At 36.1% G+C, this 17,211-nt stretch overlaps 1 protein-coding gene across 1 annotated transcript in view; it reads left to right on the top strand.

The window, feature by feature from the left end:
- STPG2 (sperm tail PG-rich repeat containing 2) overlaps positions 1–16,694 on the top strand; it is a gene marked incomplete at its 3' end in the record, with an annotated part of 515,422 nt that extends 498,728 nt beyond the window's left edge. Inside the window, 1 exon segment of the mRNA XM_081215966.1 lies at positions 16,656–16,694. Coding sequence (XP_081072092.1) covers positions 16,656–16,694 — 39 coding nt within the window.
- Positions 16,695–17,211: the final 517 nt, after the last annotated feature.

The raw sequence follows: 17,211 nt of genomic DNA, 5'->3' as shown, positions 1-17,211 counted from the left end.
CCACGTACCTGGGTAGGGCAAAGCGGAGAGATTCCCGCACAGAGGATCGGTGCTGACCGGCACTCACCAGCCCGAGAGGCTTGTCTGCTCACCCGCCGGGGTGGGCGGCGCTGGAAGCTGAGGCTCGGGCTTCGGTCAGAGCACAGGGAGAGGACTGGGGCTAGCAGCGAGAACTCAGCCTGAAGGGGGCTAGTGCGCCACAGCTAGCCGGGAGGGAGTCCAGGAAAACTCTGGAGCTGCCGAAGAGGCAAGAGACTTTTTCTTCCCTCTTGGTTTCCTGGTGCACGAGGAGAGGGGATTAACAGCTCTGCTTAAAGGAGCTCCACAGAAGGGCACGAGCCGCGGCTGAAAGCGCGGAGCCCAGAGATGGGTGTGGGACGCTGGGGCTGCTGCTGCCGCTGCCAAGAGGCCTGTGTGCGAGCGCAGGTCACTGTCCACGCCCCCTTTCCGGGGAGCCTGTGCAGCCCGCCACTGCAGGGGTCCCGGGATCCAGGGACGGCTTCCCTGGGAGAATGCACGGCGCGCCTCAGGCTGGTGCAACGTCGAGCCGGCCTCTGCCGCTGCAGGCTCGCCCCGCACTCCGTGCCCCTCCCTCCCCCCAGCCTGAGTGAGCCAGAGTCCCCGAAGCGGCTGCTCCTTTAACCCTGTCCTGTCTGAGCAAAGAACAGACGCCCTCCGGCGACATACACGCAGAGGCGGGGCCAAATCCAAAGCTGAGACCCAGGAGCTGTGAGAACAAAGAAAGGGAAACCTCTCCCAGCAGCCTCAGAAGCAGCGGATTAAAGCTCCACAATCAACTTGATGTACCCTGCATCTGTGGAATACATGAATAGACAACAAATCATTCCAAATTGAGGAGCCAGGAGTCAGTGCTGTGCCTCTGAGGTGGGAGAGCCGACTTTAGGACACTGGTCCACAGGAGACCTCCCAGCTCCACATAATATCAAACGGCGAAAATCTTCCAGAGATCTCCATCTCAACACCAGCACCCAGCTTCACTCAACGACCAGCAAGCTACAGTGCTGGACACCCTATGCCAAACAACTAGCAAGACAGGAACACAATGCCACTCATTAGCAGAGAGGCTGCCTAAAATCATAAAAAGTCCACAGACACCCGAAAACACACCACCAGACGTGGATCTGCCCACCAGAATGATAAGATCCAGCCTCATCCACCAGAACACAGGCACTAGTCCCCTCCACCAGGAAGCCTACACAACCCACTAAACCAACCTTAGCCACTGGGGACAGACACCAAAAACAACGGGAACTACGAACCTGCAGCCTGCAAAAAGGAGACCCCAAACACAGTAAGATAAGCAAAATGAGAAGAGAGAAAAACACACAGCAGGAGAAGGAGCAAGATAAAAACCCACCAGACCTAACAAATGAAGAGGTAATAGGCAGTCTACCTGAAAAAGAATTCAGAATAATGATAGTAAAGATGATCCACGATTCTATTTCCGAGATCCAAAATCTTGGAAATAGAATAGACAAAATGCAAGAAACAGTTAACAAGGACCTAGAAGAACTAAAGATGAATCAAGCATCGATTAAAAACACAATAAATGAAATGAAAAATACTCTAGATGGGATCAATAGCAGAATAACTGAGGCAGAAGAACGGATAAGTGAGGTGGAAGATAAAATAGTGGTAATAACTGATCCAGAGCAAAATAAAGAAAAAAGAATGAAAAGAATAGAGGACAGTCTCAGAGACCTCTGGGACAACATTAAATGCACCAACATTCGAATTATAGGGGTTCCAGAAGAAAAAGAGAAAAAGAAAGGGACTGAGAAAATATTTGAAGAGATTATAGTTGAAAACTTCCCTAATATGGGAAAGGAAATAGTTAATCAAGTCCAGGAGGCACAGAGAGTCCCATACAGAATAAATCCAAGGAGAAATACACCAAGACACATATTAATCAAACTGTCAAAAATTAAACACAAATCATATTAAAAGCAGCAAGGGAAAAACAACAAATAACACACAAGGGAATCCCCATCAGGATAACAGCTGATCTCTCAGCAAAAACTCTACAAGCCAGAAGGGAGTGGCAGGACATAATTAAAGTGATGAAGGAGTAAAACCTGCAACCAAGATTACTCTACCTAGCAAGGATCTCATTCAGATTTGATGGAGAAATTAAAACGTTTACAGTCAAGCAGAAGCTGAGAGAGTTCAGCACCACCAAACCAGCTTTACAACAAATGCTAAAGGAACTTCTCTAGGCAAGAAACACAACAGAAGGAAAAGACCTACAATAACGAACCCAAAACAATTAAGAAAATGGGAATAGGAACATACATATCAATAATTACCTTAAATGTAAATGGACTAAATGCTCCCACCAAAAGACACAGATTGGCTGAATGGATACAAAAACAAGACCCATATATATGCTGTCTACAAGAGACCCACATACAGATTGAAAGTAAGGGGATGGAAAAAGATATTCCATGCAAATGGAAACCAAAAGAAAGCTGGAGTAGCAATTCTCATATCAGACAAAATAGACTTTAAAATAAAGACTACTAGAAGAGACAAAGAAGGACACTACATAATGATCAAGGGATCGATCCAAGAAGAAGATATAACAATTGTAAATATTTATGCACCTAACATACGAGCACCTCAATACATAAGGCAAATACTAACAGCCATAAAAGGAGAAATCGACAGTAACACAATCATAGTAGGGGACTTTAACACCCCACTTTCACCAATGGAGAGATCATCCAAAATGAAAATAAATAAGGAAACACAAGCTTTAAAAGATACATTAAACAAGATGGACTTAATTGATATTTATAGGACATTCCATCCAAAAACTACAGAATACACATTTTTCTCAAGTGCTCATGGAACATTCTCCAGGATAGATCATATCTTGGGTCACAAATCAAGCCTTGGTAAATTTAAGAAAATTTAAACTGTATCAAGTATCTTTTCTGACCACAATGCTATGAGACTAGATATCAATTACAGGAAACGATCTGTAAAAAATACAAACACATGGAGGCTAAAGAATACACTACTTAATAACGAAGTGATCACTGAAAAATTGAAAAAAGAAATTAAAAAATACCTAGAAACAAATGACAATGGACCCGACGACCCAAAACCTATGGGATGCAGCAAAAGCAGTTCTAAGAGGGAAGTTTATAGCAATACAATCCTACCTTAAGAAACAGGAAACATCTCGAATAAACAACCTAACCTTGCACCTAAAGCAATTAGAGAAAGAAGAACAAAAACACCCCAAAGTTAGCAGAAGGAAAGAAATCATAAAAATCAGATCAGAAATAAATGAAAAAGAAATGAAGGAAATGATAGCAAAGATCAATAAAACTAAAAGCTGGTTCTTTGAGAAGATAAACAAAATTGAAAAACCATTAGCCAGACTCATCAAGAAAAAAAGGGAGAAGACTCAAATCAATAGAATTAGAAATGAAAAAGGAGAAGTAACAACTGACACTGCAGAAATACAAAAGATCTTGAGAGATTACTACAAGCAACTCTATGCCAATAAAATGGACAACCTGGAAGAAATGGACAAATTCTTAGAAATGCACAACCTGCCAAGACTGAATCAGGAAGAAATAGAAAATATGAACAGACCAATCACAAGCACTGAAATTGAAACTGTGATTAAAAATCTTCCAACAAACAAAAGCCCAGGACCAGATGGCTTCACAGGCGAATTCTATCAAGCATTTAGAGAAGAGCTAACACCTATCCTTCTCAAACTCTTCCAAAATATAGCAGAGGGAGGAACAGTCCCAAACTCATTCTACAAGGCCACCATCACCTTGATACCAAAACCAGACAAGGATGTCACAAAGAAAGAAAACTACAGGCCAATATCACTGATGAACATAGATGCAAAAATCCTCAACAAAATACTAGCAAACAGAATCCAACAGCACATTAAAAGGATCATACACCATGATCAAGTGGGGTTTATTCCAGGAATGCAAGGATTCTTCAATATACGCAAATCAATCAACGTGATACACCATATTAACAAATTGAAGGAGAAAAACCATATGATCATCTCAACAGATGCAGAGAAAGCTTTTTACAAAATTCAACACCCATTTATGATCAAAACCCTGCAGAAAGTAGGCATAGAGGGAACTTTCCTCAACATAATAAAGGCCATATATGACAAACCCACAGCCAGCATCGTCCTCAATGGTGAAAAACTGAAACCATTTCCACTAAGATCAGGAACAAGACAAGGCTGCCCACTCTCACCACTCTTATTCAACATAGTTTTGGAAGTTTTAGCCACAGCAATCAGAGAAGAAAAGGAAATAAAAGGAATCCAAATTGGAAAAGAAGAAGTAAAGCTGTCACTCTTTGCAGATGACATGATACTATACATAGAGAATCCTAAAGATGCTACCAGAAAACTACAAGAGCTAATCCATGAATTTGGCAAAGTAGCAGGATACAAAATTAATGCACAGAAATCTCTGGCATTCCTATATACTAATGATGAAAAATCTGAAAGTGAAATCAAGGTAACACTCCCATTTACCATTGCAACAAAAAGAATAAAATATCTAGGAATAAACCTACCTAAGGAGACAAAAGACCTGTATGCAGAAAATTATAAGACACTGATGAAAGAAATTAAAGATGATACAAATAGATGGAGAGATGTACCATGTTCTTGGATTGGAAGAATCAACATTGTGAAAATGACTCTACTACCCAAAGCAATCTACAGATTCAATGCAATCCCTATCAAACTACCACTGGCATTTTTCACAGAACTAGAACAAAAAATTTCACAATTTGTATGGAAACACAAAAGACCCCGAATAGCCAAAGCAATCTTGAGAACGAAAAATGGAGCTGGAGGAATCAGGCTCCCTAACTTCAGACTATACTACAAAGCTACAGTAATCAAGAAAGTATGGTACTGGCACAAAAACAGAAAGATAGATCAATGGAACAGGATAGAAAGCCCAGAGATAAACCCACGCACATATGGTCACCTTATCTTTGATAAAGGAGGCAGGAATGTACAGTGGAGAAAGGACAGCCTCTTCAATAACTGGTGCTGGGAAAACTGGACAGGGACATGTAAAAGTTTGAGATTAGATCATTCCCTAATACCATACACAAAAATAAGCTCAAAATGGATTAAAGACCTAAATGTAAGGCCAGACACCATCAAACTCTTAGAGGAAAACATAGGCAGAACACTGTATAACATAAATCACAGCAAGATCCTTTTGGACCCACCTCCTAGAGAAATGGAAATAAAAACAAAGATAAACAAATGGGACCTAATGAAACTTCAAAGCTTTTGCACAGCAAAGGAAACCATAAACAAGACCAAAAGACAACCCTCAGAATGGGAGAAAATATTTGCAAATGAAGCAACTGACAAAGGATTAATCTCCAAAATTTATAAGCAGCTCATTTAGCTCAATAACAAAAAAAACAAACAACCCAATCCAAAAATGGGCAGAAGACCTAAATAGACATTTCTCCACAAAAGATATACAGACTGCCAACAAACACATGAAAGGATGCTCAACATCTTTACTCATTAGAGAAATGCAAATCAAAACTACAATGAGATATCATCTCACACCAGTCAGAATGGCCATCATCAAAAAATCTAGAAACAATAAATGCTGGAGAGGGTGTGGAAAAAGGGAACACTCTTGCACTGCTGGTGGGAATGTGAATTGGTACAGCCGCTATGGAGAACGGTATGGAGGTTCCTTTAAAAACTACAAATAGAACTACCATATGACCCAGCAATCCCACTTCTGGGCATATACCCTGAGAAAACCATAATTCAAAAAGAATCATGTACCAAAATGTTCATATCAGCCCTATTTACAATAGCCCGGAGATGGAAACAACCTAAGTGTCCATCATCGGATGAATGGATAAAGAAGATGTGGCACACATATACAATGGAATATTACTCAGCCATAAAAATAAATGAAATTGAGCTATTTGTAACGAGGTGTATCGACCTACAGTCTGTCATACAGAGTGAAGTAAGTCAGAAAGAGAAAGTCAAATACTGTATGCTGACACATATATATGGAATTTAAGAAAAAAAAAATGTCATGAAGAACATAGGGGTAAGACAGGAATAAAGACACAGACCTACTAGAGAAAGGCTTTGAGGATATGGGGAGGGGGAAGGGTAAGCTGTGACAAAGCAAAAGAGAGGCATGGACATATATACACTAACAAACGTAAGGTAGATAGCTAGTGGGAAGCAGCCGCATAGCACAGAGAGATCAGCTCAGTGCTTTGTGACAGCCTGGAGGGGTGGGATAGGGAGGGTGGGAGGGAGACGCCAAAGGGAGTTGATATGGGAACATATGTATAACTGATTAAATTTGTTATAAAGCAGAAAAAAATCATTTGTAATCTCCATTTGGGCTTTTAAAAAATCAATTTAAGTGTTACAGAGCTGGGGGATCCATTTGACAGCAGCTCATGCAAAGAAAGACCTGAGGGTGTTAATAAAAAAAAAAAGAAAAAGGAAAAAAGAATGAAAATAAACAAGGACAGTTTAAGAGACCTCTCAGACGATGTCAAATGTACCAACATTCACATTATAGGGGTCTCAGAAGGACAAGAGAGAGAGAAAGATCCTGAGGAAATGTTTGAAGACATAATAGCTGAAAACCTCCCTAACATGGGAAAGGAAGCAGTCACCCAAGTCCAGGAAGCAGAGAGATTACCCACCAAGACACAGTAATCAGATTGACAAAAATTATAGATAAAGAGAAAATATTAAAAGCAATGAGGGAATAGCAACAAATAATACACAAAGGAACCCCCATAAGGTTATCAGCTGATTTTTCAGCAGAAGATCTGCCAGTAAGAAGGTAGTTGCAGGATATACTTAAAGTGATGAAAGGGAAAAATGTACAACCAAGAATACTCTACCCAGCAAGCTCTCCTTCAGATTTGATGGAGAAATCAAAAGCTTTACAGATAAGCAGAAGCTCAGAGAATTTAGAACCACCAAATCAGCTTTACAACAAATGCTAAAGGAACTTCTCTATGCAGAAAAGGAAAGGGCACAATTAGAAACAAGAAAATTGTGAATGGGAAAGCTCACCAGTCAGTAAAGGCAAACATACAGTAAAGGTAGGAAATCATCCACACACAAATATGATATCTAAACCAATAATTGTGAGAGGAGAAGAGTATAAATGGAGGATACTTGAAATGCATTTGAAATAAAGCAATCAGCAACTTAAAACAATCATGTGTGTGTGTGTGTGTGTATATATATATATATATATATATATATACACACACACACACACATACATATATAGACTGCTATAACAAAACCTCATGGTAACCACAAACCAGAAATCTACAATAGATATACACACACAAAAAAATGAAATCCAAACACAACACTAAAGAAAGTCATTAAATCATGAGAGAAGAGAACAAAAGAGAAAGTAGGAAAAAAGACGTACAAAAACATATCCAAAACAATTAACAAAATGGAAATAAGAACATACTGATAATTACCTTAAATGTAAATGGATTAAATGATCCAACCAAAAGACATAGACTGGCTTAATGGATACAAAAACAAGACTCATATATATGCTCTCTACAAGAGACCCACTTCCGATCTAGAGACACATACAGACATAAAGTGAGGGGATGGGAAAATCAGACTTTAAATAGACTTTAAAATAAAGACTGTTATAAGAGATAAAGAAGAATACTACATAATAACAAAAGGATCAACTCAAGAATATATAACAATCATAAATATATATGCACCCAACATAGGAGCACCTTGATATACAAGGTAAATGTTAAGAGACATAAAAGAAGAAGTTGACAGTAACCCAATAATAGTGGGGGACATTAACACCCCACTTTCATCAATGGACAGATCATCCAGACAGAAAATCAGAAGGAAACACAGGCCTTAAATGACACATTAGACCAGATAGACTTAATTGCTATTTAATTGATTTTTAAAGAGCATTCCATCTGAAAGCAGCAGAATACACATTCTTTTCAGGTGCCCATGGAACATTCTCCAAGATAGATCACATGCTGGGCCACAAAGCAAGCCTCGGTAAATCTAAGAAAATTGAAATCATATAGAGCATCTTTTCTGATCACAATGAGATTAGAAATCAACTACAACAAAAAACTGCAAAAAGCACAAACACGTGGAGGCTAAATAATATGCTGCTAAACAACCAATGGATCACTGAAGAAATCAAAGAGGAAATCAAAAAATACCCAGAGACCAAAGAAAATGAAGACACAATGATCCAAAACCTATGGGATGGAACAAAAGCAGTTCTAAGAGGGAAGGTTATAGCAATATAAACTTATATCCAGAAACAAGGAACATCTCATATAAACAACCTAACCTTACACCTAAAGCAACTAGAGAAAGAAGAACAAACAAAACCCAAAGTTAGAAGGAAAGGAATCATAAAGATCAGAGCAGAAATAAATGAAATAGAGACTTAAAAAACAATAGAAAAAATCAATGAAACTAAAACCTGGTTCTTTGAAAAATAAACAAAATTGATAAACCTTTAGCTAGACTAATCAAGAAAAAAGGGGAGAGGGTCCAAATCAATACAATTAGAAATGAAAAAGAAGTTATAAGGGACACCACAGAAATACAAAGGATCATAAAAGACTACTACAAGCAACTATATGACAAATAAAATGGACAACCTAGAAGAATTTGTCCATTTCTTAGAAAGATACAATCTCCAAGATGGAACCAAGAAGAAATGGAAAATATGAACAGGCCAATCACAAGTACTGAAATTGAAACTATGATTAAAAAACTTCCAACAAACAAAAGTCCAGGACCAGATGGCTTCACAGGTGAATTCTATCATTCTATCAAACATTTAGAGAAGAGCTAACATCTATACTTCTGAAACTATTCCAAAACATTGCAAGGGAAGGAACACTTCCAAACTCATTCTATGAGGCTACCATCACTGTGATACAAAAACCAAAGATACCACAAAAAAGGAAATTACAGGCCAATATCACTGATGAACATAGATGAAAAAATCTTCAACGAAATAGTAGCAAACCAAATCCAACAATACATTCAAAGGATCATACACCATGATCAAGTGAGATTTATGCTAGGGCTGCAAATATTTTTCAATGTCTGCAAATCAATCATTATGATACACCACCTTAACAAATTGAAGAATAAAAACCATATGATCATCTCAATGGATGCATAAAAAGCTTTGGATAAAATTCAACATCAATTTATGATAAAAAACTCTCCAGAAAGTGGGCATAGAGGGAACTTAACCTCAACATAATAAAGCCCATTTTTGACAGACACGCAGCTAACATCATACTTAACAATGAAAAGCTGAAGGCATTTCCTCTGAGATCAAGAAGAAGACAAGGCTATATGCTCTCTCCAGTTTTATTCAGCATAGATTTGCAAGTCCTAGCCACAGCAATCAGAGAAGAAAAAGAAAGTAAAGGAATCCAAATTGGAAAAGAAGAAGTAAAACTGTCACTGTTTGTAGATGGCATGATATTATACACAGAAAATCCTAAAGATGCTACCAGAAAACTACTAGAGCTCATCAATGAATTCAGTAAAGTTGCAGGATACAAAATTAATACACAGAATCTGTTGCATTTCTATACATTAACAATGGAAGATCAGAAAGAGAAATTAAGGAAACAATCACATTTACCATTGCATGAAAATAATAAAATACCTAGGAATATATCTACTTAAGGAGGCAAAAGACCTGTACTTCAAAAACTGTAAGATGCTGATGAAAGAAATTGAAGATGACACAAACAAATGGAAAGATATACCATGTTCTTGGATTGGAAGACTCAATACTGTTAAAAGTGACCATACTACCCAGGATAATCTACAGATTCAGTGCAATTCCTATCAAATTACCAATGGCATTGTTCACAGATCTAGAACAAAAAATTTTTTAATTTGTATGGAAACACAAAAGACCCTGAATAGGCAATAGCAAACTTAAGAAAAATAAAGATGGAGGAATCAGGCTGCCTGACTGCAGACTATACTACAAAGCTTCAGTAATCAAAACAGTTTGGTGCTGGCACAAAAACAAAAATATTGATCCATGGAACAGGATAGAAAGCCCAGAATTAAACCCATGCACATATGGTCAATTAATCTGTGACAAAGGAGGCAAGAACATACAATGGAGAAAAGATAGTCTCTTCCATAAATGTTGCTGGGCCAACTGGGCAGATACATGTAAAAGAATGGAATTAGAACATTCTCTAATACCATACACAAAAATAAACTGAAAATGGATTGAAGACCTAAGTATAAGACCAGATACTATAAAACTCCTAGAGGAAAACACAGGCTGAACACTCCTTGACATTCATTGCAGCAATATCTTTTTGGATCTACCTCCTAGAGTAATAAAAATAAAAACAAAAATAAACAAATGGGACCTAATTAAACTTAAAAGCTTTTGCACAGCAGAGGAAACCATAAACAGAAAAAAAGACAACATATATCATGGAAGAAAATATTTGCAAATGATGCAACTGACCAGGAATTAATCTCCAAAATATACAAATAGCTCATATAGCTCAATATTAAAAAAGCAAACAACGTAATCAAAAACTGGCAGAAGATCTAAAAAGTCATTTCTCCAAAGAAGACATATAGATGGGCAAGAGGCACATGAAAAGATGCTCAACATTGTTATTTATTAGAGAAATGCAAATCAAAATTACAATGAGTTATCACCTCACAGGGATCAGAAGGACCAACATCAAAAAATCTACAAATAATAAATGCTGGAGAGGGTGTGGAGAAAAAGAAACTGTTGGTGGGGATGTACACTGGTACAGCCACTATAAAGAAAAATATGAAGGTTCCTTAAAAAACTAAAAATAGAGCTTCCATATGATCCTGCAATCCCACTCCTGGGTATAGATCTAGACAAAACCGTAATTTGAAAAGATACATGCACCCAGTGTTCATTGCAGCACTATTTACAGTAGCCAAGACATGGAAGCAACCTAAATGTCCATCAACATATGAATGGATAAAGAAGATGTGGTATGTGTGTGTGTATATATACACACACACACACACACATATATATGACTATTATATATAAAATGGAATATTAGCCTTAAAAAAATGAAATAATGCCATTTACAGCAACATGGATAGACCTAGAGATTATCATACTAAGCTAAGTAAGCCAGACAGAGAAAGACAAATATCATATGCTATCACTTACATGTGGAATCTAAAAAAAGTGATACAAATGAACTTATTTACAAAATAGAAATAGACTCACAGATGTGAAAAACAAACTTATGGTTACCAAAGGGGAGGGGGGAGGGATAAATTAGGAGTTTGGAATTAAAATATACACACTACTCTATATAATATAGATAACCAACAAGGACCTACTGTATAGCACAGGGAACTATATTTAATAGTTAATTATATTGAATATCTTATAATAACCTATAATGGAAGAGAATATAAAAAAAGAATATATATATGAATCACTTTGCTGTACATCTGAAACACATTGTAAATCAACTATATTTCAATAAAAATTAAAAATAAATAATTCAAAAAAATTTGAATTTGAATACTGGAGTCAGTAGACTCCAGTATTTTAATCTCAATGATATTACACTACTTAATTATCTCTAGATTGAGAATGACAAAATTTCAGCTTCCTTAAGTGAATATTTCTACTTGGAAGTAGGTTGAGGATGGGGGATAGGAAGCCTGAATCAGCCCTCTAAATCTCCTTCAGTCCATTCCCATCACTATTATATCTACCTGTAATTGTTTGAAAATTTCAGCAGATAGATGTTCCATCCCTGTTTTTCATTAACAGAGTTTTACCTAATCATATGTTTCCTTGGCCATATCTGTGGGAATTTGAGGAGGAACACTTGATGCCAGCTATAGAGAAAAACAAACCAACAAAAAGACATCAGATGGAAAGTCTCTCATTTACATTTTATTTAATTCATAAATTTATATACATCTGGCTTTATCTCATAATCCTTCCAACTGCTACAATAGAAACTCACTCATTTTCTCTAATACTAGTAACTCCAAATATCTTATGCTATGGATTTTATCCTCTTTCTATATTTTCTGGGACATTTTACTATCAGTTATGCCCTCTTATTCTCATCAACAGGGTAATTTCTCATCTTTAAATAGTTTAAATCTCCTCTGTTAAAAAAATAAAACTAAAATTATAAACCAGTATTTCCAGATGCTTCATTTACCTCTGGTTATTTCTTCCTCTTTTCTATCTTTGAACCTAAGTTCTTGAAAAAGTTTCTCAGTAATGCTGTACTTTCTTCTCCTCTTCTCAATTTCCTCCAGTCTGGCTTATATTCACTTTAGCTTACCTCAACTAAGTTAATTAGTATACTCCTTTTGTTTCAAAATGAAGAATGTTTTTCAGTCCACTTATTATTAGACTTCTCAGCAGTACTGAAATCTTGGTACACTCTCTTCTCTTGGCTTCACTGACATACTACTCTCTGCTATTCCTTCTGCCTCTCTACCTGCTCCATTTTTGTATTTTATAGCCTCCTTTCCCATACATGGCCATGAATTTGGTTTCATAAATTTGACCCTGGGTCCTTCTCTTGTACTGTGATCTCTCCATAGTCTATTTGCAGACAATCTGCAAATTTTCATCTTTAACCCATTCTTCTCCTCTGAGCTTCAGACTATAGTCTTCCCTGCTTCCAGAAGATAACTGTAACCTGAAAAACTTCTTGCTGAGTAATTCTCATTTAAGAAAATAAACAAAAATAAATAATTCCCATTGAAATTGATGATACACAATTATTTCAGTAATTAGATAATACACACATGCTATTTAATGTTTTCATAATAAAAACATTAATGCAAAATGTAGTAATGAATGATCTTTCTAAAAAGTAAATCAGAAAATCATCTCTCACCCTATTTTTAATAAACCTCAATGGTCTCTAGTCAAGTTCATCATAAAGACTCCTTAACTTGGCTTACTTTCCTCCAAAGCATCATCCCTTGTGATGCCTCTGTTTCTTTATTCCACTCCAGGCCCACTGGTCTTCTTTCAGTTACTAGAACATGCTACAGAGTCTTTGCTTATATTGATCTCTGAGGCTGGAGTACCTCCCTCAATCCCCCCATCACCATTGCCTAGCTAAGCTCTATCCTTCCTTCAGACTTCAGTTCAAACATCACTTCCTTAATGAAGCCAATGATTGCACTTCCTTGGTCAAATCTTCCAATTTGTACCTCTTCTTAAGTGTTCTTATCACTGTTTGATTTTACATTTATTTTATGATTATCTGATTATTGGTAGTGGATTTCACAAGGCCTGAAATTTTATCTTATTTCTTGACAATTTTATCATTAGACCCTAGTACAGTGCCTGGTATATTGTAAGCACTTGATATCCACTTGTGGGATAAATGAGAGGAAGGCGGAATAAATGGAATTTACCCAGTTTTCCTTTTTTAAACCATGAAAAATTTGGATTATGAGTATATTTTTGGGAGTAATTCTATGAACGTTGGTTCATTGTTCTGTTTTGTAAATAAATTCATTTGTGTCTTTTTTTTAGATTCCACATATAAGTGATATCATATGATATTTGTCTTTGTGTGACTTATTCCACTTAGTATTATAATCTCTAGGTCCATCCATGTTGCTGCAAATGGCATTATTTCATTCTTTTTTTATGGCTGAGTAGTATTACATTGTATATATATACCACATCTTCTTTATCCATTCATCTGTTGATGGACACTTAGGCCGCTTTCATATCTTGGATATTGTAAATAATGTTCCTATGAACACTGGGGTGCATGCATCTTTTCAAATTAGTGTTTTCATTTTCTTTGGATATATACCCAGGAGTGGAATTGCTGGATCATACAGTAGTTCTAATTTTAGTTTTTTGAGGAACCTTCATACTGTTTTCCTTAGTGGCTGCTCCAATTTACATTCCCACCTATGGTTTTCTAGGGTTCCCCTTTCTCCACATCCTGGCCAACATTTGTTATTTGTAGACTTTTTGATGATAACCATTCTGACAGGCATGAGGTGATATTTCATTGTTGTTTTGATTTGCATTTCTCTAATAATTAGCAATACTGAGCACATTTTCATGTTTCTGTTAGCCATATGTGTATCTTCTTTGGAGGAATGTTTGCTCAGGTCTTCTGTCCATTTTTTGATTGAGTTTTTTGTTTTTGTTTTTGATATTGAGTTGTGTGAGCTGTTTTTATATTTGGGATATTAACCCCTTGTTGGTCCATCATTTGCAAATATTTTCTCCCATTCCATAGGTTGTCTTTTCATTTTGTTGATGGTTTCCTTTGTTGTGAAAAAGCTTTTAAGTTTCAGATTGTCCCATTTCTTTTAAGGTTCATTAAGGTCCCATTTGTTCCTTTTTTCTTTTGCTTCCTTTGCCTTAAGAGACAGATCCAAAAAAAATATTGCTATGATTTATGTCACAGTGTTCTGCCTATGTTTTCTTCTAGTAGTTTTATACTATCCCATTTTACATTTAGGCCTTTAATCCATTTTGAGTTTATTTTTGTACATGGTGTTGTTAGAGAGTGTTCTAATTTCATTCTTTTATATGTAGCTGTCCTGTTTTCCCAGCACCACTTATTGAAGAGACTGACTTTTCCCCATTGTCTATTCCTTCCTCCTTTGTCATAGATTGACCATAGTGTGTGGGTTTATTTTTGGGGCTCTCTATTCTGTTCCATTGATCTATGTGTCTCTTTTTGTGCCAGTACCATACTGTTTTGATTACTGTAGCTTTGTAGTATAGTCTGAAGTCAGGGAGTGTGGTAACTCCAGCTTTGTTCTTTTTTCTCAAAATTGCTTTGGCTATTCAGTGTCTTTTGTGGTTCTATATCAATTTTTGGATATGTTTTCTAGTTCTGTGAAAAATGTCATGGGTATTTTGATAGAGATTGCATTAAATATGTAGATTGCTTTAGGTTGTATGGACATTTTAACAATAGTAATTCTTCCAATCCACTTACACACGATATCTTTCTGTCTCTTTGCATCAGAAATTTATTTTTAACTAACTTGATGCAAATATTTACTTTTTGGGAGGACACTATACAAGTAATAATAATAATAGTGACAATACTTGATACTTAAATAATGGTGTTGATATGCCAGGCTTGATATGCTTTAAACATATTAATTTCTTTGGTCCCCAATACAGTACTACAAAATAGGTATCATTTTATCATCCTCATTTTCCAAATGTGAAAAACAAAGCACAGAGAGTAAGTAAGTAAGTTGCTTAAGGACACAAAGAAAGCACATAGCAAGGGTGTGGTCATAGAAAGTCCATGCTTTTAATCACTAAGCTATATTGCTTCTCAAGAACAAAGACTACTTTCTATATTTAATTCAATTATATTTAATTCAATTAATGCCAAGAAAGTTTATAGGTGGATAACATTGTCTCTATTTGAAAAATTAGGGAACTGAGGTTCATAAAGAGGAGATAACCTTCCAAACATCACAGATATTATAAGTGTACGAGTCTAAAATTTCACTGAGATTAAGTATCCTTTTTCATGAAACTGGTTCTAAATCTGTAATTCTCATCCTATCACATGTAGACAATGAAACAATATACATCTATGAATGCAGTATTCTCAAAAATATGTACTTATCGGCTGTGCATCTCAATACCCAACTTCTTTGTATATCCTGTTACACAGTGTTCTTGGTGGGGGCATGAAAAAAAAGGATATGTGTTGATAGGGCTATGTTAGGACTGATACCAGTCATATAGGAGGCACTCAATACATATTGGTTGAATGAAATTCCATAATTTTGTCCATCAGTCATCTCCTTTTAGCAAGAGATTCAGTGGACATTCCTCACAGCAGTTGAAAATTAGGCACTGGGGTTTTGTTTGTTTTCTAGTTTTCAGAGTAGTTTCAAATTTTGTCTTCTCAATATTTTCATTGGTATGTGAATGCGGAATACAAATGAACTTTTGTTACTGCATGTTCACAGTACTAAAGATAGTTTTGGACAGATGATAAGCATTTAATCAATATTTGTTGAAAGGATAAATGTTGAGAGAAGACACATTTGGGAATCAAATATCTACTTTCATTAGAAGCAAAATTTGTTTTGAGAATAAAATTATTTGATGTTAATATATGCAAAAAACTGTGTTTCTTTTTGAAAAATGGTTAAGGTTTCACCAAAGATTTTGGTCTCTCTCAAATATGTTTGGGAAAACTATTAAACATACTTTAGTTAACCTCATGACTAGTAACTTTTTTACAGTTTAAAGTACATTTATACATATTAACCCTAAGAATCTAAATGTGTAAGATATTAATGAATAGCATTAGTATGTTACAGAAGTTATTTACATTAATGAATCCATTATTGATTTATGTAAAATAATTTTTCAAAGTTTATGAATGATATAATTAAGATGTTATTCTTTTGTTTGAATATCCATAGCTCAGTCCGTTTTTAAGGTATTCTGTTCTGAAAGGAACATTTAATGTCACTCTATCAAATCTTTTCCCAATTAAAAGAGAAAATGCTTCAATTATAGAACAAAAGAACAAACAAAAACACCCGGGAAGCAAAGTAGAATCTTCTAAATGGTAAGTGTGCTTGCTTGTCCTCACTGAATCACATGGCTGCTACATTTTTACAATCCATAATTTAACTGTCATTCAGAATCTCTGGGTGACATAATTTTTTTCTGTTTTCAAGGCAGTATATTTGCATCCCTCTTCTAAAGATTGGTTATATTTATGGCCCCAAGGAGTAATTAAGGGGTTATAGTAGAGGACAATCTGCATGCTTCTAGAAATGAGTACTAATCTGGTCAAGAAGAGCTATTACATTTTCATTTTTATAAAGCCTGCTTTTCATTTACCTTTGTTGCCAAGATAGAAGAGTTACCTTAATGAGGTAAAGGCAACAGACTTTCTTTTAATTAACATGTTTTTCAATACAAAGTAATTGAAAATTAAGGCAATGCTTAAATCAGTTATTGTGAGATTACATTTCATTGATATTTAGGCTTTTTTGACCAAATTGTACAATCAAGCAAGATTGCACTAAGATAGATCAATAGCTGCTGTTGAATTATGGGTTAAACA

The sequence above is a fragment of the Mesoplodon bidens genome (assembly GCF_964165515.1).
Source record: "Mesoplodon bidens genome assembly, chromosome: 1".
In the NCBI taxonomy this organism is placed as follows: Eukaryota; Metazoa; Chordata; class Mammalia; order Artiodactyla; family Ziphiidae; genus Mesoplodon; species Mesoplodon bidens.
The sequence above is the reverse complement of the archived record's forward strand: the minus strand, read 5'-3'. Positions and strand labels throughout refer to the sequence as shown.